Source organism: Conger conger, chromosome 10, assembly GCF_963514075.1.
Source record: "Conger conger chromosome 10, fConCon1.1, whole genome shotgun sequence".
NCBI lineage: Eukaryota > Metazoa > Chordata > Actinopteri > Anguilliformes > Congridae > Conger > Conger conger.
The window spans coordinates 2335223-2358252 of record NC_083769.1 but is presented as its reverse complement, the minus strand read 5'-3'; the positions used below and the strand labels follow the sequence as shown (position 1 = coordinate 2358252).

The 23030-nt window shown below is 42.7% G+C and overlaps 1 protein-coding gene across 2 annotated transcripts; it reads right to left on the bottom strand.

Annotated features, from left to right (window-relative positions):
* Positions 1-5103: 5103 nt before the first annotated feature.
* tspo (translocator protein) lies at positions 5104-23004 on the bottom strand. 2 transcript variants are annotated; one of them, XM_061258732.1, is made up of 4 exons: positions 22846-23004; positions 14449-14623; positions 12863-13004; positions 5104-5462 (listed from the first exon to the last, which is right to left on the bottom strand). In XM_061258732.1, the coding sequence occupies exons 2-4, from the start codon at positions 14619-14621 to the stop codon at positions 5289-5291; spliced, it is 489 nt and encodes a 162-aa protein (XP_061114716.1). In that variant the 5' UTR covers positions 14622-14623; positions 22846-23004; the 3' UTR covers positions 5104-5288. The 2 variants fall into 2 exon arrangements, with proteins under 2 accessions (XP_061114716.1, XP_061114717.1); XM_061258733.1 differs by lacking the exon at positions 22846-23004 and adding an exon at positions 21294-21678.
* Positions 23005-23030: the final 26 nt, after the last annotated feature.

Sequence of the window (23030 nt, the reverse complement as noted above, 5' to 3'; positions counted from 1 at the left end):
GGAACAAACTCCCCGTTGAGGTCAGAACTGTAGAATCTCTCCCCACCTTCAAGCGCAAGCTGAAGACACACCTCTTCAAGCAGCACCTCTCCCCATCCCTCCCTACCTTCCTGTGAACCTTAATTGTTGTCTTTGTGTATCGGTATTTTTAGTTGGCTAGGTAAGCAGTGTTTGGATAATTAACTTTGGTCACTTTTGCTCTGTTTCTTTGTTTCTTTGTTCAAAAAAAATAAAATAAAAATGGCTCTCGTCCTTACCTTTGTTGTACAGGTAGCAGTTGAAATTCTACTTCCCTCTAGGGTCTTTCAGCGCACTTATCCCTGGTTATGGGTATGCACTTTGTTGTACGTCGCTCTGGATAAGAGCGTCTGCCAAATGCCAATAATGTAATGTAATGTAATGTAATCCAAAATCACAAGGTATATTACCACGAGCGGTACAAAAACCTAATGTGGTTGTCATGAAAACTCCCAAATACATCTGGGAAAGACTGAGATAAAGGGAAATTGGCATGGATGTGTGTTCTCGGGGCCTTTAGGTCAGAGAGGTCATTAAACCCTGTCCAAACCATGGGAAAGGAATGGTTCCGTGACCCACCACCAGTTCACTTCCTATGTGAAAGACTCCCACAGTGCCCCCATTTGGACACTTCTGTCATTACACCCTTTACTTCGCTCCTGGATTAAGGATGGACTTTTCATGACAACTGCAACATAATAAGACATGATGATAATCTGTTTGGTATGGATGAAAGCAAGGAATCGAATGAGATAAATTTCGTACCAAATAGTTTACTAAAGCTACAATAACTTAAGGGAAAACTATATGTCCTCTCTGGTAATCATCTGTTTTTATCTTCTATCAACCCCCAAAGGTGGGGGTCTAAAATCCAGATGTGACCTCCCCTCCAGGTTAATTTATGGTACTGCTGCCTGGTTCCAACACGTGAATTGGCATAAAAGGGAGGGAGACAAACCAATCGGAAGATCGTAACCGACTTCCCACACTACACATTCTATGTCTGTGTGTAGCGGAATATCGTATCCGACTTCCCACAAATGTGGATTTTCTGTGTTTGTGTGTTGTTGACACAGGCTGGGTAAGATCATTGATTTTGTATTTCTCTTCTTAATTCCTGTATTAATTGGCTGTTGAATTCTAAGATAATGACCTACCTGCCTGTGAATAAATTCTTCTTTGTTTTAACTTGCATGATCTCCATGATACCTTTTTCTGCCTAAATTATGACTGAATACTCAGGGGGACAATAATGACCAAAGACCAACTGATGAGTCGCGTGATACTTTAGTGGAGTTCCCAAGTTGTGAAAGGCAGCTAAATTCTGCTAAAACGTGATTGGTTGTGTATGATTCTGGTGATTTGACGTGAAGAAAACCCATGGACCTTCTATGTCAGTTCTTGTCAAAGAACTGTAAGAAGCCCTCTAAATGTACGCTGACCTGGGCTCGCAACTATCTACGCGAAATCAAATGCGTGTATTGTGTTGGCTAGACCCCCAACCTCTGTGGTCTCCAAGGAACTGAGATTCAGCAATAGTGCTAATCCCGGGAGCATATATTGAGTAATAAGTATGGCGTATAAGGGAGAGTCAGGTGTACGCATGCTTAAAACCAAATTCTAAATTCTAGTTTCAAATGGAGTCAGATAACAAAGGTAAATTTATTGGCCCTATTGTGGAGATACTTTGTCAGCCTGGACCAGTAGAGAGTGGAAGGCAGAGTGGTACTACTGTCTTTGTAACATGGTTTATTTATTATCTAGTCTCTCCGCATAGCTAATATTTAACTCTATTAACATTCTTTCAGCAAGACCAGAAGGACAAGCACGCAGATACCTTTGGCCGCAATAACTTCCGTTGTTGGGTTCGCGTGGGGTTTTACAACTTGTCAGCACACCCCCTAACAATTTACATTCCTTCGTGCCTAGTTCACGGAGCAGACTCTCTCTACATTTAAGTCTAGGCTCTGATCGTACCTATATAGCAAATCCTTTAGTTGAGGGACACGGCTTGGTGTTGGCATGGATCAGAGTCTCTGGTGGACTAAGTGATGTCACTATATCATGGCATGGACCCTCTGTGTGGAGTGGATCTAGTGGTCTGGTGTTGATTGCCTTAGGGTCACCCTTATGTCTGTGCTGGTCCTCTGCCTCTTGTCTCCTAGTGATGCTGCCATATGTGTTCTGCCGGGGTTTCCCTTATCGCACACAGGCACCTCCCCCCCCACATCTTCTGCCGTCCTGCTTCTCTTTTTCAATTTTACCGCTTTTACCATTCACTGATATTCCTTTGTTTCTGCCCTGGGCTCCGGCCTGGAGCTGCAGCTCTAGCATCACAACAGACCAGACCTTCAGATTATTATTCGTATAATTATTAATTTGATTTACTAATTTATTCATGCACTTGGTGACCACTTTATTAGGTAGACTTGTACACCAGCTTGTATATGCAAATATTTAATCAGCCAATCATGTGACATAAAAGCATGCAGACGTGGTCAACAGTTTTTCAGACCAAATGTCAGAATTGGGAAGAAATGTGATCCAAGTGACTTTGACCATGGAATGATTGTTGGTGCCAGACAGGGTGGTTTGAGTATCTCAGAATCTCATGATTTTCTTGCACATCAATCTCTAGTTTTTGCAGAGAATGGTGAAAAACAAAAAACATCCAGTGAGCAGCAGTTCTGTGGACAAAAACAGCGTGTTAATGAGAAAGGTCAGAGGAGAACAGCAAAACTGGTCAAAGCTAATAGGAAGATGACTGTAGCGCAAATAACCAAACATTAAAACAGGCAAAAGGCAATTTAAAAGGAAAATCGTGAATGATGCTAAATGCAATCCCAAACGATTTTTTCAATACTGCAGTAGGAAAAGGAAAATTAAAGAGGAGGTCAAGTGCATTAAGAATAACAAAGGAGAACAGCTGTATAAGAATAATGACATTGGAGCCATTAAATGGCTATTTTGTTGAGTGTTTTACCAGGTAGGAGGTTACTAGTAGGCTGGAAGGCATACTCAGTACTAACAAGGTTTTAGCCAATATTGAGATAGGGGAGAAAGAAATATTGGATAAATTACATAAGCTAAAGACAAAGAAGGCAGCAGGCCCAGATGGCATATTCCCAAGTGTACTCAAAGAGTTAAGTGAGATAATTTTTAAACCACTGGCAAGTATTCTTAGACAGTCCTTAGAAACTGGAGAAATACCAGATGACTGGAAACAAGGTAATGTAATACCAATATATAAGAAAGGGAACTGTACCAATCTAGGAAACTACAGTCCTGTCAGTCTAACTTGTATCACATGTAAAATACTGGAATCTATAATTAGGGACAAACTGGAATTATTTATTGAAAAGAATATGATTCTAAGGGATAGCCAGCATGGTTTTGGAAAGGGTAGGTCATGCCTGACAAACCTTTTAGCATTCTTTGAGGAAGCTACCAAATGTTTTGATGATAGCAGGGCTTATGATATTGTATACCTCGATTTCCAAAAAGCATTCGATAAGTTACCACATGACAAACTCATTATCAAAATGTGGACAGTAGGAATTGTAGGAGTCATTTCAAAGTGGGTTCGGAATTGGCTATGGGAAAGGACACAAAGAGTAGTAGTAGGAGGGGACTTGTGGGAAGTAGAGTCCCACAGGGATTGGTGCTAGGGCCACTGCTCTTCCTCATTTAAGTAAATGACCTAGACATGGGCATTAAAAGTAATTTAGTTAAATTTGCAGATGATACAAAACTTGGAGGTTTAGCTAATAGTATAGACTCTACTAAAGTAATCCAGGAAGACTTAAACAGAATCTAGATGTGGGTGGAAATCTGGCAAATGACATTTAATACAACTAAATGTAAAGTTCTACACGTGGGAAATAAAAATATAAAGCAGGACTATTTCTTGGGGGGTACAAAATTGGATAGTGCTCAAGTGGTAAAAGACTTGGGGGTCATAGTTGACCAAAGCCTTTCGGGTTCTAGTCAATGAGCGGTAGCAGTAAAGAAGGCCAATAGGATGTTAGGATACATAGCCAGGAGTATTGATTATAAGTCCAAGGAAGTTATGCTCACCTTATACAATACTCTTGTTAGACCACACTTGGAGTACTGTGTGCAGTTCTGGGGACTGCACTATAAGAAGGCACTAGAAAAGGTTCAGAGAAGGGTAACCAGATTGATTCCAGGTGTGAAAGATAAGAGTTACGAGGACAGACTTAAGATGCTTAATCTCTTTAAGCTTAGTAAAAGGAGGCTAAGGGGGGATTTGATTGAGGCTTTTAAATTCATGAAAGGGATGAACAAAGTGAATTTTAGGGGATTCTTCAGGTTGAGTTCGGTTAGCAGAATGAGAGGACACAATTGGAAATTGGCTAATATCTGTATTCCGTACAGATATTCAGAAGTATGAGTGGTCAATGTGTGGAATAGCTTGCCAGCGGAGGCAGAAACACTGGGGGGTTTCAAGACCAGGCTTGATACAGTGTTAAATTTTATTTAGCTTTTAGGCAATTTAGGCATTAGGTACACTTAGGGGTAGGAAAAGGCGAGCGTTGCTGGGCTGAATGGCCTGTTCTCACCATTAGCTCATGTTATGTTATTATGTTAAACTGGATTTGCCCAGGCTGGCCAGAAGCAGACGGGCTCCACCCGGTTCTGCTCAAGGTTTCTCTTTTTTTTTTCTTCCCTGCCTCTGTCGCCGCCAGGCTTGCTCTGAGGGGTCTCAGGCCTGGGTTCTTTGTAAAGCTGCTTTGTGACCATTTGTATTTTAAAAAACGTGATGCATATAAAATGTAATTGAATAGTTAAGGTAGTGGATGACTGGCTGCTTCCTCTCATCATATACATTTGAGTAAGGTTGTGTCTCATCTCTCAGCAACATATTGGGTGATGACACCTCAAGCATACCCCTCAAGCCCTTGTCCACTTGTGGACTCTCCTGTGCCTGGAAATCCAAGTTCTGAGACTCATCATAATTTGCTGTGTGGCAAGAGATGCGTTTTAGACACCCCGGCATCGCTGATACTTCCCTTGCTAACAGTATGAGATTCAACTTAAACACACCTCTGCCAGCGCAACAAATGCAGTCATCACCTTTTATTTCACATTTAAAGTTTTTTTTTTTTTCACATTTAAAAGTTTAACAAGTTAAAATTCCAAAGTCATTCATATTTTGCTATAAGTATAAAAAACATGGAATCAGCAGATAAGCCATTGCTGTATGCTCCACACCAGTAAAGGCACCAGAAGCAGTCACGCAGGAGGCTCTAATCTCTCTTGGGTTCAGGGTTGTCTCTCCAGATACGGTAGTTCAGAGAGGTGGCCAGGCAGAGCCACAGCAGGTAAGGGGTCATGAGAAGGGTGGCTGGCTGGCTTATGGGGTACCAGGACACCATGGTGGCCCCCACGGTCCCAGTAAGAAGGACAATGTCAACCAGAGCCTGGGGAAGAGAGCGACATGGGTGAGTGCTACATACAGCACAATACATACAGTACATTACATACAGCACAATACATACAGTACATTACATACAGCACAATACATACACAATACATACAGCACAATACATACAGTACATTACAGGAATTTAGCAGACGCTCTTATCCAGAGTGACAAACAACAAAGTGCAGATCGAACACAGAGACAACTGCGAAGAGGACCTTAGAGGACAGTACGGTTCCGAGCCCTAGGTGTGACCATACAGATACAATTGGAACCCTTGAAGAATCAACTTACGAACTAGCATACCATGGTTGGCAGCTAGAATACCCCGAGTACAACAATACTATATATATATATATATATACAGTGGTGTGAAAAAATGTTTGCCCCCTTCCTGATTTCTTATTTTTTTGCATGTTTGTCACACTTAAATGTTTCAGATCATCAAACAAATTTAAATGTTAGTCAAAGACAACACAAGTAAACACAAAATGCAGTTTTTAAATGAAGGTTATTATTATTAAGGGAGAAACAAAATCCAAACCTACTTGGCCCTGTGTGAAAAAGTGATTGCCCCCCCTGTTAAAACATAACTGTTGTTTATCAAAGAGTTCAATTTCTCTAGCCACACCCAGGCCTGATTACTGCCATACCTGTTCTCAATCAAGAAATCACTTAAATAGGACCTGCCTGACAAAGTGAAGTAGACCAAATGATCCTCAAAAGCTAGGCAGCATGCCGAGATCTAAAGAAATTCAGGAACAAATGAGAAAGAAAGTAATTGAGATCTTTCAGTCTGGAAAAGGTTATAAAGCCATTTCTAAAGCTTTGGGACTCCAGTGAACCACAGTGAGAGCCATTATCCACAAATGGCGAAAACATGGAACAGTGGTGAACCTTCACAGGAGTGGCCGGCCGACCAAAATTACCCCAAGAGCGCAGCGATGACTCATCCAAGAGGTCACAAAAGACCCCACAACAACATCCAAAGAACTGCAGGCCTCACTTGCCTCAGTTAAGGTCAGTGTTCATGACTCCACCATAAAAAAGAGACTGGGCAAAAATGGCCTGCATGGCAGAGTTCCAAGATGAAAACCACTGCTGAGCAAAAAGAACATTAAGGCTCGTCTCAATTTTGCCAGAAAACATCTTGATGATCCCCAAGACTTTTGGGAAAATACTCTGTGGTCTGACGAGACAAAAGTTGAACTTTTTGGAAGGTGTGTGTCCCATTACATCTGGCGTAAAAGTAACATCGCATTTCAGAAAAAGAACAGTAAAATATGGTGGTGGTAGTGTGATGGTCTGGGGCTGTTTTGCTGCTTCAGGACCTGGAAGACTTGCTGTGATAAATGGAACCATGAATTCTGCTGTCTACCAAAAAATCCTGAAGGAGAATGTCCGGCCATCTGTTCGTGACCTCAAGCTGAAACAAACTTGGGTTCTGCAGCAGGACAATGATCCAAAACACACCAGCAAGTCCACCTCTGAATGGCTGAAGAAAAACAAAATGAAGACTTTGGAGTGGCCTGACCTGAATCCTATTGAGATGCTGTGGCATGACATTAAAAAGGCGGTTCATGCTCGAAAACCCTCCAATGTGGCTGAATTACAACAATTCTGCAAAGATGAGTGGGCCAAAATTCCTCCACAGCGCTGTAAGAGACTCATTGCAAGTTATCACAAACGCTTGATTGCAGTTGTTGCTGCTAAGGGTGGCCCAGCCAGTTATTAGGTTTAGGGGGCAATCACTTTTTCACACAGGGCCATGTAGGTTTTGATTTTTTTTTCTCCCTTAATAATAAAAACCTTCATTTAAAAACTGCATTTTGTGTTTACTTGTGTTGTCTTTGACTAATATTTAAATTGGTTAGATCTGAAACATTTAAGTGTGACAAACATGCAAAAAATAAATAAATAAATAAATAAATAGAAATCAGGAAGGGGGCAAACACTTTTTCACACCACTGTATATATACACACATATGTATACACACACATTACGAATTAAGAATGCTTTCAAAAAAAGAAATGTTAATAGTTTATTTTTTATCAATTAACAAAATGCATGAACAGAAGAAGTGAATGAACAGTAGAAAAATCTAAATCAAATCAATATTTGGTGTGACCACCTTTCCCTTCAAAACAGCAACAGTTCTTCTTGGTATACTTGCACACAGTTTTTGAAGGAACTCGGCAGGTAGGTTGTTCCAAACATCTTGGAGAACTAGCCACAGTTCTTCTGTGGATTTAGGCAGCCTCAAATGCTCAAATGTCTCTTCATGTAATCCCAGACAGACCTCCATGATGTTGAGATCAGGGCTCTGTGGGGCCCATACCATCACATCCAGGACTCATTGTTCTTCTTTACACTGAAGATAGTTCTTAATGACATTGGCTGTATGTTTTGGGTCGTGCTGCAAAATAAATTTGGGGCCAATCAGATGCCTCCCTGATGGTATTGCATGATGGATAAGTATCTGCCTGTACTTCTCTGCTTTTTGGAAGCAGTTTGGCTTTTGGCAAGGATGGTAAGCCACAGAAAGTAATTGCTGAAAGGGCTAGCTGTCCGCAGAGTGCGGTATCAAAGCATATTCATGGAAAGTTGACGAAGGGAAAAGTGTGGTAGGAAAAGGTGCACAAGCAACAGGGATGACCGCAGCCTTGAGAGGACTGTCAAGCCGATTCAAGAACTAGGGGGAGCTTCACAAGGAGTGGACTGAGGCTGGAGTCAGTGCATCAAGAGCTACCACGCACGTGTCCAGGAAATTGCCTACAAGTGTTGCATTCTTAGTGTCAAACCACTCCTGAACCAGACAACATCAGAAGCCTTTTACCTGGGCTAAAGTACTGGACCATTGCTCAGTGGTCCAAAGTCCTCTTTTCAGATGAAAGTAAATTTTGCATTTCATTTGGAAATCAAGGTCCCAGAGTCTGGAGGAAGAGTGGCACAGAATCCAAGTTGCTGGAAGTCCAGTGTGAAGTTTCCAGTCAGTGATGATTTGGGGTGCCATACCATCTGCTGGTGTTGGTCCAGAGTCCAGAGAGATTTTAGAGCAGTTCATGCTTCTGTCTGCTGACAAGATGCTGATTTCCTTTTCCAGCAGGACTTGACACCTGCCCACAGTGCCAAAACTTCTAGTAACTGGTTTGCTGACCATGTTATTACTGTGCTTGATTGGCCAGCCAACTCACCTGACCTGAACCCCATAGAGAATCTGGAGTGCCACAGGCTTATTGCCTCCATGCCACGCCGCATAGATGCAGTAATTAGTGCAAAAGGAGTCCTGACCAAGTATTGAGTGCATAAATGAAAATACTTTTCAGAAGGTCGACATTTCTGTAGTATAAATCCTTATGTAATATTATAATTGAGATACTGCATCTTTGATTTTCATGAACTGGAAGCTGTAATCATCAAGATTAAAACAAAAAAAGCCTTGAAATATTTCACTTTATGTGTAATGAATCTAAAATATTATTGAATTAAATTATGGAAAAAAATAGTTTTTTGATTTAACACATTTGAGAAAATCTCTCAACATGTTGGGTTTTTGAGTGTAGATTGACTGGAAAAAAATGGTCATTTAAAATAAAATAAACACAATAAAGTGTGCAAAAAGTAAAGGTGTCTGAATACTTTCTGAAGTATTGTGACTGACCAGCCCGCACATTTGTAAACATGCACAAACTAAGTCAAAATACTGCTATCAAGAATAAGGGTTCACTTCTTCAACCCAACCAGTAGAAAGTGAACCCACACTGTTTTAATGAAATGTGTATTTTGACCACAAAGACTTGGTTACCCCACAGCAGGGATTCTCTGTCACTGTCCCAGTTCTAGCCACAATTGCAGCTTGTAATTACACATATTTTATGGTTATATACTGTACTATGTATTATAGTGAGAGCGGTAGCTATATGTAATTGTGTTGGTTAGTACTTCCATTCAAAATAGCACATTTTAAACCTCAATATCTCACCTGTTTCAAAACAAATCTTAATTCAACCCAACAACTATGTTTAAAGTGAGAGATAATGTCATAATTGTTGGTAAAAGCCTAAAAACACAGGTAATTACATTACATTACATTATTGGCATTTGGCAGACGCTCTTATCCAGAGCGACGTACAACAAAGTGCATACCCATAACCAGGGCTAAGTGCGCTGAAAGACCCTAGAGGGAAGTACAATTTCAATTGCTACCCGTACAACAAAGATATGGACCAGGGCCTTTTTTTTTTTCTCTTTTTTTTTTTATAAAACAACAAAGCAAAAGTGACCAAACTTAACTATCCAAATACTGCTTACATAGCCAACTAAAAATACCGAAACACTACGTAAATCACAAAGACAACAATTAAGGATCACAGGGAGGTAGGGAGGGATGGGGAGAGGTGCTGCTTGAAGAGGTGCGTCTTCAGTTTGCGCTTGAAGGTGGGGAGAGATTGTACAGTTCTGACCTCAACGAGGAGTTCGTTCCACCACCGTGGAGCCAGAACAGACAGTAGTCGTGAGCGTGAGGTGGAGGTTCGGAGAGGAGGTGGTGCCAAGCGGCCTGTGGAGGCTGAACGAAGAGGTCTGGCAGGGGTGTAGGGTCTGATGATTTTTTTTAGGTAAGCTGGGGAAGACCCCTTAACTGCTAGGAAGGCTAGCACCAATGTTTTGAATTTGATGCGAGCCATGACAGGCAGCCAGTGGAGGGAAGTAAGCAGGGGGGTGACGTGTGAGTATTTGGGAAGGTTGAAGACCAGACGAGCTGCTGCATTCTGGATAAGTTGGAGTGGTCTGATGGCAGACGCTGGGAGGCCAGCCAAGAGGGAATTGCAGTAGTTCAGGCGGGACAGAACCATCGCTTGGACCAGGAGCTGGATCAAATAGGGGGTGAGAAAGGGGCGGATTCTTCGTATGTTGTATAGGAAGAACCTGCAGGACCGGGTCACCGCCGCAATGTTCTCGGAGAGGGACAGTCTGCTGTCCATCACCACGCCGAGGTTCCTTGCACTGGGTGATGGCGTGAGTGTGGTATCCCCGAGGGAAATGGAGAGATCCAGGTGGGGAGAGGTATTAGCAGGGATGAATATCATTTCAGTCTTGCCTGGGTTGAGCTTTAGATAGTGGTTATCCATCCAGCTCTGGATGTCACTCAGGCAAGCAGAGATACGGGCTGAAACCTGTGTATCAGATGGTGGGAACAAGATGAAGAGTTGGGTATCATCCGCATAGCAGTGGTAGGATAGCCTATGTGCAGTGATCACAGGGCCAAGGGAGCAAGTGTAAAGAGAAAAAAGAAGCTGGCCTAGGACTGAGCCCTGGGGAACTCCTGTGGCAAGGGGCCGAGGTGTCGATACCGTACCAGCCCAGGAAACCTGGAAGGAGCGACCAAAGAGGTAGGACTCAATCCAGTCCAGGGCTGTGCCACAGATGCCCGTTGCTGACAGGGCGGACAGGAGGATGGAGTGATCCACAGTGTCGAAGGCAGCAGAGAGATCTAGAAGAATGAGGACAGAGGAAAGGGAGGCCGCTCGTGCGGCATGGAGTGACTCACTGACGGAGAGGAGCGTGGTCTCTGTCGAGTGGCCTAATCTGAAGCCAGACTGATGGGGGTCTAGCAGGTTGTTGTTAGAAAAGAAAGAAGAAAGTTGAGTAGAAGCAGCTCGTTCTATGGTTTTAGAAAGAAAAGGAAGAAGAGATACCGGGCGGTAGTTCAGGATGATGGAGGGATCCAGGGTAGGCTTTTTTAGCAATGGAGTGATGTGGGCCCTCTTGCTGGAAAACAGCCGGAAGACAGGGAGGAGTTGACAAGGGAGGTGACAAATGGGAGAATGTCTGGTGTGATAGTCTGGAGAAGAGAAGAGGGGATAGGGTCAAGGGCACAGGTTGTAGGGCGGTGGGAGAGCAGGAGTTGAGAAACATCAGAGTCTGTAAGGGGGGAGAAAGTGGAAAAGGAAGGGATGGGCCTAGAGGGGGGGAAGGGCACAGTAAGGGGGGCGGTGGTTGTAAAGGATCTGTGGATGACTGTGACCTTCTCATCGAAAAAGTCAGCAAAGTCATCAGCAGCGAAGGAGGACTGAGGTGGAGGAGGCGGTGCGTTGAGGAGAGAGGAGAAAATGGAGAACAGTTTCCGGGGGTTAGAAGCGGAGTTCTGAATTTGTGTCTGATAGTATTTTGCTTTGGCGGCAGTGACAGCAGAAGAGAATGCCGCCAGGAGAGACTGGTAAATTGTGAGGTCTGAAGGGTCTCTGGATTTTCCCCATTTCCTCTCCGCTGCGCGGAGGCTGGTCCCGGAGGTACGGAGGGTGTCAGATATCCAAGGACTGGGAGGGGATGTGCAAGGTGGCTTTGAGACAGGGGGACAGAGAGAGGCAAAGGCAGAGGAGAGACATGAAAGGAGGGTGGCAGATGCAGAGTCAGTGGGGAGTTTGAAGAAGGATTCGAGAGGGGGGAATGAGGCGGTGACAGTGCTGGCAAAGGAAGAGAGGGAGTGGAGGTTACGGCGGGCTGAGGAAGTGTGGGTGGGAGGAGGGGGAGGAGGATGGGGAGGAAGAGGGAGGGAGAATGAGATGAAGTGGTGATCAGATGTATGCAGAGGGGTAACCGTGAAATCGGAGCATGAGCAGTTCCTCACAAAGACAAGGTCTAGGACATTGCCCGCCTTGTGGGTTGGAGGAGAGTGTTGCAGGGAGAGGCCGAAGGAGTGGATTAGCGGTAGGAAGGCAGCAGCCTGGGAGGCTTCTAGGTGGATGTTGAAGTCTCCAAGGAGAATCAGTGGGGTGCCATCCTCAGGGAAGGAGCTGAGAAGGGTGTCTAGCTCATTAAGGAAGTTTCCCAGGGGCCCTGGAGGATGGTAGATAACTGCAATGAAAAGGTTAGTAGGGTAGGATACTGCAACAGAATGGAATTCAAAACTGGATATGGACAGGTCAGAGAGGGGGAGAAGAGAGAATTTCCATGAGGGGGAAATTAAAAGACCAGTACCACCGCCACGGCCGGAAGGCCGGGGAGTGTGCGAGAAGGAGAAGGAGGATGAGAAGGCAGCGGGAGTGGCGGTGTTGTCAGGTGCGATCCAGGTCTCTGTGAGGGCAAGGAATTGTAACCTATGCACTCACAAGGCTTCCAACACACAATACATTAATACCAGCTACGGGCACTGTAACTATGGTGGTCTACTTCAAACAACATGTACCACTGGGCTGGCTGCTGAGAACCTTGCTGTAAATGCTGTCATTTAGCCATATCGAGCTGTTCTGCATCTACACTACACAATCTACAGAACTACACTGTTCACACACCTCTAAGTGCAAGACTCAATACACTCCTTCAGTTTACATGGCTGAACTGCAGCTCTGTTTTTCACCATATTTCAAGGACAAAAATAAATAAATAAAAAAACTTACCATTTTGATTTTGTGTACCCCAAAAAAGATGGGTGTCCAGGCCCAGTTCAGGGCCAGCTGCAGGCCATACAGACCTAAAGGAAGGAGGGCTCCTTCCTGTCTGAACCCTCCCAGCTCCTTCCATACCAGATACGACCCATACCTGCCAGAAGAAGGGCGAAACCAGTGTCAGAAAAGTTCACTGTCTCAAACATCTCTGTTCTGTTAGTCTCATACAAGAAGAGTTCACTGTCCCCAACTGCCTCTCTGCTCGACAGTCGCCCATACATTGATGGTCAAAAAGCTTTTTACAATTCATATCCAAGTTAACAGAAGCGAGCCTGACCTCAGAATGGTACAAAGTTAAACATGACACAAATTAAAGCAAATTTAAATAAAATGTAATTTAATTTAAATGTTTTACAGTTTCAAAATGATACAAAAGGAAAAAGGTCAATGCAAAATTTTGTGAACCCTGTCAGTTAGTACTTTGTAACTCGCCAGCACTGTGGCCATTCCAAAAATCCCGTGCGGAGGTACTTTATGGTTGATTTTGAGGTATGCTTTGGATCATTGGATTGCTGGAATACCCAACCTCAAATTCAATGTCTGGACTGTCTTTCAAACAACTGTCTGTAAAATGTTTTATATTTGGTGGAATCCATTCTTCCTTCCACTCTGACAATATTTCCGGTGCTCCCAAAAGGCTTCAGGCTTCTCAATGTTTTCTTTTGCATACATCAGATGCTTCATTTTGTGTTGAGGTCATTCTTTCTGGCAATTCTGCCATGTTAGTCTTGTTTAAATTATGTTGTATTGTCATCCTGTGAACAGCTAGACCTGTCCTTCTCTTTTTTGCCGCTCGTTTGTAGTGATGTGTGGGTTCTTCTGATCATTTCTCATCAGGTCTCGGGCCATTCTATCTGAAATCTTTCTTGGTCTTCCAGACCTTTCAACTGTTCCATTGATCTTCCATTTTAAATGTTTCTGACAGTGGGAATAGGTCTGAAACATTGAAAGAGTTTTTGTAGCCTTCTCCTTTTTGGTAGAAATGAACTATCTTTATTCTGACATCCAACTATTTAGAGGAACCCATGGTTAACACCACACAGAACAGCCACTGCAGTTGGATAAAGTTACTTTACCTCGAGGTTACTTTAGTTACTTCAGAATGGAATTATACTCACCTGACTCATTGACACCCTAACAAGTAAATCACCTTGGTCTGGGCCTTGGTAATCATCTTTTTGAAAAGGAACAAAGAATAATCCAAAATGGTTCCCAAATTTTAGCACAGAACCCTTTTTTTTTAGATATCATTTATAAACCAGTCTCATATATAACACTACCATTTACAGTTCAGGTTTGCATTCGATCACGTACAAATTCATTGTAAAAGACATTGCACCCCTGCAGTTAGTTCTTCCACATAGGCATGTCTTCACCACCTGCATGCATGCAGGAATCACATCCAACTGTCCAAATAAATATGAACTGCACTGTATATGAATGCATGCATGTAGTTAAACACTAGTTGAGCAGGTGGTAGTTAGTCTGGCGGTAAACCATGTCTCTGTAGCCTTTCCCCCGCAGGAGGCAGTGCCTACCCCATGCCTGTGTAGAGTAAGGCCCACGCCACGGGGAACGCTGCGTTTGGGGGTCTCCAGGAGGGCTTATTGAGAGTGGGGTACCAGGTCTTCACCTCTTTACGGGTAATAAAAGCTCCACAGATGCCCCCCAGGTGAGGCAGAGCAGTCAGTCCCAGCATCGGAGCCCACATCACTGGAGAAAGAGAGGATTGTTACCACATATTTCTATTTTTTTCGTACATGGCTGAAAAGTCAATCATTTTGTAAAAAAAACTATCTGTTGGGCCAAAGTTGGGTCCGGCCAGAAAATGACCAAGTGTCAAAGGGCCTATATACACTCAGTGAGCACTTTATTAGGTGTTTATTAGACTTTAATGAGTCAAAATGCCATTAGAAATCAAAATGGGACTTCCGGTGGGGAGGTAAGCAAGATGGCTGCTTAAGGATTAGCTCTCGTCGACGGTCGGCAAAATCAACCTCTCTGAATTCAAACAGCATAAACAATAGCAAAATACTTGATAATGAATGAGAGGGTAGAAACAAGGAGTCGAAAGAAAAGTAAAAATCTGAAAAACTACGTGTTGGACGTAGAAAGACTAGCCAGCATGGAGGAAGATGCCGATGGTGGAAAATACACTGTTGATGCAATTCGGGAGGGATTGGAAAATATTAGCAAAGAAATACGCGACTTAAAACAGAACTGAAGAACGACTTAACAACATCCAAAGAAGAATTCAAGGAGGAATTTATGGCAGAACTCAAAGGGAAATAAAGCAGGTGCTGAGTGCTAACGCATTAGAAATCCAGCGGGCTCACAGAGCATTAGCTCAAAAGCCGGGACCCAACTCGCCACCTAGATTCATTGCATTGTACTTTCTTCAGTACAGCACCAAGGAGATGGACCTTAAAAAAGCCTGGCAGAAGAAGATCGAGGTCAAGGGAAGACACTTGTCATTTGACCATGATTATGTGACACATTTCACTTTGTGAAACAAAGGGAATACAACGGTATCAAAAGGGCATTGAAGGAGAAAGGGATTCGGTTCCAGACACCCCTCGCTAAGATCCCAATCCACTGGGACTCTGGCACACGTACATATGACAGCCTGACGAAGCCGCACGGGAGTTGAAGAAGAGAGGATGTGCCGTGGAGGACCCGATCCGCAGGCATGCCGCCGGGGCAGAACTGGAGGGGCGATTATGGCAACGCCATGGCAACGCCACGGCAACGCGCCGGAGGGGAGGAGGGGAGGAGGGGAGGAGGGGAGGAGGAAGACCGAGAAACGGCCCAGAGAAGACGACTGCTGCAATGTCAATGGGGGACGATAAAACAGCTGGGTATAAAACAGCTCGGGTGTAAAACAGCTCAGTGTAAAACAGCTGGGTATAAAACAGCTCGGGTGTAAAACAGCTCAGTGTAAAACAGCTGGGTATAAAACAGCTCGGGTGTAAAACAGCTGAGTGTAAAACAGCTCGGTATAAAACAGCTGAGTGTAAAACAGCTCGGTATAACACAGCTGAGTGTAAAACAGCTCGGTGTAAAACAGCTCAGTGTAAAACAGCTCCCCTTCTACAATCTATCTCTAATGACATTCTCCCTTTCTCTCCTCTCTAATCAACACCTCCCTCTCTTCCGGCACCATGCCCTCTTCCCTGAAGAGGGCCAGAGTCACTCCCCTGCTCAAAAAACCTACTCTTGACCCCTTTGCTCTGAACAACTACCGGCCCGATATGAAGCAAATTATCAGCCCTTAAACATCCAAATTTAAAAAGATATAGAAAGGTGGTCGTTAGCCCCCTTAGATTTCAGCTCCAGAATAGTCAGTGAAAATGAATATAGTTCCTAGAATATTGTATCTTTTCCAGTCCCTACTGGTGGAAATTCCTGACAAACAGTTTAATGAATGGGACAAAATGGTTTTGAGATTCATCAGGAAGGGGAAAAAACCAAGGATTAGATATCAAACACTTCAGCTTCCTAAAGAAAAGGGGGGCATATCCCTTCCAAACCTGAAGGAGTATTACTATGCGGCACAAATAAGACTTTTGGTCTGTTGGTGCAAAAGGGAATACAAAGCTAAATGGAAGGATATTGAAATAAATTCAATTGATATCCCACTACAGACAGTAATTGGAGATAGGGAACAGGCCAAAACCCTTTACAGAACCTTGGTTATATTGCTCACTCCAAGAACATGGTTTAAAATCGTGAAACAGTTTAAGATAGAAAAAAGGATCAGAATTCTGACATGGTTTGCCTTCGATTCTGGATTCAAACCAGGGGTATGACCAAACATTTAAGGAATGGGCTCTCTGTGGCATTACCTCGTTCTGTACGATTTTGGAAGATGGGGGACTTATGAGTTTCCGAACCTTGAAGGATACATATGGTCAAGTTAAGCAAGATTTTTTTCAGGTACCTGTAGCTATGCCAGTATTTTTTAAGAGGTAAAGATGTCTGAGCCCATTGTGCCAATAGATGGTGTTATACAGATAATTATTCAGCCGTATAAAAACAGGTTGTGTAAAACAGCATCTAAATTATACAGAACTAAACCCACAAGATATATAAAAACAAACTGGGGAAAAATAATTAAATATTTAAATAACTGATCATGAGTGGGAGAACATGTACAGAACACAATGTAGCTTGACTAACTCAAAAATATTGAAAGAATTCTGCTGGAAAAACCTAACTAGATTTTTCATAACCCCCAAAATTAAATCTCGACAATTGGGTATAGAGCAACCTTGTTGCAATCAAAATTATTCAACCCCCATTGCACATTAGGTTTATTGGCAAAATATATAATTTCTCAGCTGTTTGCAATAAAGAAATTACACAAGAACTGTTTAAGTAGTTCAATGAAACATAATATTACAAAATATTACAAGGTTTTTGTCCACATTCAACACAAAATGCTACTTTTAATCACTACTGCTGTCTCAAAATTATGCAACCCCTTCATGACAAGCATCTTCAGTACTTAGTAGAGCTCCCTTTTGCTGTTATGACCTGCTGCAAACGCGATGCATAGCCAGACACCAGCTTCTGACAGCGTTCCTGAGGAATCTTAGCCCATTCCTCATGGGCAATGGCCTCCAGTTCAGTAATATTCTTGGGTGTGCGTTTGGCAACCGCCTTCTTCAAATCCCACCAGAGATTTTCTATGGGGTTCAAGTCAGGCGACTGTGACGGCCACTCTAGAATCTTCCATTGCTTCTTCTGAAACCAAGCCTTGGTGGATTTTGAGGTATGCTGGGGATCATTGTCCTGCTGGAAGGTCCAACGACGCCCAAGCTTCAGCTTCATCACAGATGGCATGAGGTTTTTCTCTAAGATTTCCTGATACTTGACTGAATCCATCGTGCCCTCCACACGCTGCAGGGTTCCAGTGCCAGAGGCAGCAAAGCAGCCCCAGAGCATCACTGAGCCACCGCCATGCTTCACTGTAGGCAGGGTGTTCTTTTCAGCATATGCTTCATTCTTCTTCCTCCAGACATACCGCTGATCCATAGGCCCGAAAAGTTCCAGTTTTGTTTCATCGCTCCACAGAACAGAATTCCAAAACTTCTGTGGCTTATTTAGATGGTTTTGAGCATACTGGAGCCGACTTTTCTTGTGCTTTTGGGTCAGTAGTGGTGTACGTCTTGGAGTCCGGGCATGGAGCCCTTCAGTGTTCAGTATGCGCCTTACTGGGCAAACTGAAACCTCAGTGCCTGCTGCCACCAAGTCTTGCTGCAGGTGTTTTGCAGTCACTCTAGGGTTTTTGACCACTTGCCTCCTCAGGAATCTGGTGGCAGCCGCTGATAGCTTCCTCTTTCTGCCACATCCAGGTAGTGTAGCCACTGTTCCTTTAACTTTAAACTTGCAAACTATGCTTCCAACTGTATCTCTAGGAACATTCAGTGCTTTTGCTATCTTTTTGTATCCTTTTCCTTGTTTGTGCAAGGCAATGATCTCTTCTCTGAACTTTTTGGACAATTCTTTTGACTTAGCCATATTTCTAACATGCAATCAAACGTCACTCTCAACAAACCCCTAGCCAGTCCAGGTATTTATGTGTTTTATCTCAAGCACACCTGAACTAATTAGTTGCACCAGGTGTGCTTGAGACAGGGGGTAGAATAATTTTGAGACAGCAGTAGTGATTAAAAGTAGCATTTTGTGTTGAATGTGGATAAAAACCCTTGTAATATTTTGTAATATTATGTTTCATTGAACTACTTAAACAGTTCTTGTGTAATTTGTTTATTGCAAACAGCTGAGAAATTGTATATTTTGCCAATATCCCAGACTTTCTCTTTTCTAGTATCTGGGGAATTTACCTGAGGAATTGGTAGGAGGGGACAAATATCTGATTAAAATAGTTTTAGCAGCAAGTAAGAAGGCAATCACACGTCACTGGTATTAACAAGAACAAGGTGAAATATATGCAATGGAAAGACGTACTTTTATTCTCCGGCTACAAAAGGACAAATTTCTAAAGTACTGGGAAAAGTAGGATCTCCCACGACAGCCTGTAGATGATGTGTAATTCAAAATATCACCACAATTTTTTTATTTTTTTATTTTTTATTGTATACTTATTATAATTTGATGCTGGTATTGCAACCCTGATGTTTGTATGTTTTTTTTGTTGTCTGCATTTGTAAAAAGCAATAAAAAGAAAGTTATATAAAAAAGAAATCTAAATGGGTATATACAGTGCTGTATCACAATCTGTGCTTTGAACAAAAATGACAGTCCAATTATTCAGGCTGCCATCTTCTAGATACAAAAAATATTACATTACTGTAAAATAATGAAAATATATTCAATTAAAACAAGGTGGAGATACGTTTTTTTATTCTCTTTCAACAGGAGTGGTCCCGCCGTGCACTGCCGGAAATAGGAACTAATCCAGCATTGTTTGTGCAGCCTTCCTTTTTTTTTTTTTTTGCTTTACAGCTCCTTGTAACAGCGCATGGCATTATTCACCATGTAAGAGCAAGTTATGCTTCGTTCCATGTTTGTATCCTATCTTTAAGGATAGCAAACGCTTTGTCAACGAGGCTAAACACTTTTGACAGCCAGTCCTGCAGGCTCTTCACTTTCTTCCTCTTCTCTGGATTGGTCGTGAGTGATCAAATCTTCATCGGATAAATCATCTGCATGACCACATCCTGCTGGCCAACTTTGTCAAAGCCTGCTTCATTTTCCAAGTTGACAATTTCATGCTGGACAGCAATAGGGTTCTGAAATCCCTGTGCGCCGCCCACACACTCTGGCCAAGGGTGCTTCACAACACCATTCATGGTAGCCTCTGTCACATCATTCCAGGACTCACTGATGTTGTCAGTGGCTTTCTTCACATTGTATAACTTCCAAAACACTCAAATGCCTGGCTTATCTTTGGTGTCTGCAATAAGCTGTGCCATGACCTTTCTCACATAATATGCCTTGAATGTGCAGATTGCTCCCTTATCCATTGGTTGAATCAATGATGTTGTGTTTGGAGGCAAGAACACAACACGAATATTGTCGGCCAACACAGGGTGGCTGGGTGGTCAGCAGGGTGGGCTGGAGCATTGTCTACAATGAGTAGAATTTTATTGTCAAGATTGTGATTGGCGCAGTATTTTGCGAGGAAAGGAGACCGGTAGGATGACAATCTCGAAAGAGAGCATTTCATCGGTTTAATCGTATACGGATACGAGCAATGCACTACTCGCTCACCCCTACCAGACACTAAAACACTTTGATAGACATGAATTGCACCCAGAGACAATACAGGAGTAAGACAGCAAACTAAGGGGGTACTTCCATTATCAAAAAAAATAAAAAAAATAATCATGGCCACGTTCAGCCCCGACAAAACATTAGTGGAGTGGGGATACATTATTGCTAGCTAACGTTCGCAATCCAATTGCTGAGCGACTAATAAACTACTGTTCAGCAGAAGAATACATTCACCATAAAACATAGTTCCGTTAAAAATACATTCAAGTTTGTTTTTGTGAAATTTTGAAAGATAAATGGGATAACCGTTGTATAAAAGCGTTATGGAACTCGAACCTGTGGTATATGGTGGACATTGGCACAGCTTGTAGGGAGTGTAAAAGCTCTCCGCTTCCCGCTTCGTGTCCAATATATACCACGGGTATTTATGCTGTTGGGTCAGTGCAGAATGCGGGCAGTTCATCTGGTTATACACTTGCCAAGTAAACACCACCAGTATTTCATGAAATGCTTAAATTATGTGTGTAGGCATTTTTAAAATACTGTCAGTGTGGCCATTTCCTAAATATGGGGAAAAACTCTAGTGACATCACTAGACGTTTGGCTTGAATCTCCAGGAGGTAAGGGGCACTCAAACTACACTCCTGAACGCAGAGACTGGTGTATGTAGGGCCACCCATCCAGGCGATCAGATGATACCATAAGGTTAGCATGCAGATATCAGGGAGCCTTACCTTGGCGAGCCTGAGCAATATGAGGATAGCTCTGACTTCGCCGAGTTATGGCACTGCAGCAATCGCCATCAGCCATCATTTTGACATTCTACCGGCTCCGTTGCAAAGTCCGAGCTGTCTGTTAGGTTAGTTAGGTTCCGTGATATTTGTATGCTAGTACAGAAGATGATAGAAGACTCCGATCTTTGAATCAAGGCAGTAGGCGAGTGGTTCCCAACCTTTTTTGGCTCGTGACCCCATTTTGACATCACAAATTTCTGGCGACCCCCCAAAAAAATTTTTTTCTAGAATTAGTTCTTGATCATGTCTGTTATACTGTGTTGTAAATATAGAGTAGCCAGATTAGTGCACAAAGTGACATTTTATTTTCCCTGATCAGGAAATACATGTACAGCTACAAGGCTTACCTTACCGCGGGACTCCAGTAGGCTGTTAGCCTAGCAACATTTGCACCGGTCTAAATTCATATGCTGGCTAACGCCAATAAAATATAAACTTGGAATCGCAAGAGCTGCACTGTATGATGAAGAACACTGGTTTTATATTGAAAATCGTAGCAGTTTGTCGTTGACACCTATTCTACAGACAAGGGTATGAAGGCAGTGAACATAACGTTACTTTTATCAGGTCAGAACTAACAAATTAGAGCAAATTAGATTCCCAATATGCAATATGCACTGGACGTGTTTGTTTTGAAAGGTTTTGCTCCATATTTAGGAAACTGCTACACTGACGGCAATTTTAAAAATGCCTACACGCATAATTTAAGCATTTAATCAAATAAGCGCAACTGAAAAAAGTGTGACAGTGCTCCTTTACACAGGGAAACGGTCGAATGAAGTTGAATGCTGCATTTTGCTGTCATAAAGCGACGTCATCACAGTGCGATTCTGATGACCAATTCATTTTCCTGGAACCTTGCCCTCTTTCTCTCTTCTAAGGAATTTTCCATTACCATGTCACTGCATGTTGAAATGGATCGCAAGTTTTTTACGAAAAGGGAAGGAATTGAACATTACACACCCAAAAAAAAAAAAAAAAACCCTTTGCTAGAAGTATATTTTCATTTATTCGTCATGAAAGTGCACTGTTCAGAACATCGTGAGCTAACTCGGCGTTCTCGGCGTTAACACGGTTAACACGGTATGAACACGGTTTACGTTTACGTTACTGTGGCGTCACCGGTTAGTCTCGTAAGGGCACTGCATGTGTCATGAAACTCTCGCAGGTCCATTGTCCGGATACGGATACGGTCCATTGTCCGTTTCACTGCCTTGCAAGCAACATTTCACTTCAATGTGCATCACACAGCTTAAATAACTGCCTTTAAATTATGTAGCCTAGTGTCTGGCGTAAAGTAGTCAAGTTTTATTAAATCACAATGAAACACCATTTTCCCCTGAACACTAACGTTAACATGCTAAAGCGTTAACTTAGTCTAGGCTAGTTAATAACTTAAACGTCGTTAACACTAGAAGAATAGACATCCACCGCTGAAGTAAACTAATATTGACATGAAATGGCTTTTCTGGAACTACACCGTGAACATTTACCCATTGAATAGCATAATGTAATATCACACCGAGTAACTTAGCCATGTTAGCCACTATCAAACTGAGATAGAATTATTAAGAATTGCATTGCCGGCGTTAACTTTACTGGCATAATGTCAAGAATATCAACCAACTACCAGCAACACCTTAATATAACACATTATTTTCCCGAGAAGTAAATCTTATGATACGTAGCTAGGTTTTTTTTCCACGTAATCGAGGTTGGAGTTACATTCCAGTGGAATCAACAATGACAACCACCAATCTAACAAAACGTCTGCCAACTATATATTAGTCTGCTACTGAACCTGATAGCTGCATATTTTACGTTTTGGCACATTTCCTTTCCAAACATGAAATTCATCAAACTGTGGACGCATGGAGAGAATCAAACAATCAGACTTACCTTCAGCCCTACGTAGCTCTCCCTTTTAGTCACTGCCGTCAAGCCAAACACCAAAAATGTAAACAGAGAAACTACTCCTACCTTGAGCCAAAATGCGCGTATTATACTCAGTCTGTGGTATTATTACCACAAGAATCACGATGAAACATCTGTGCACGTGACAGACGTGTACTTTCAAAATGAAA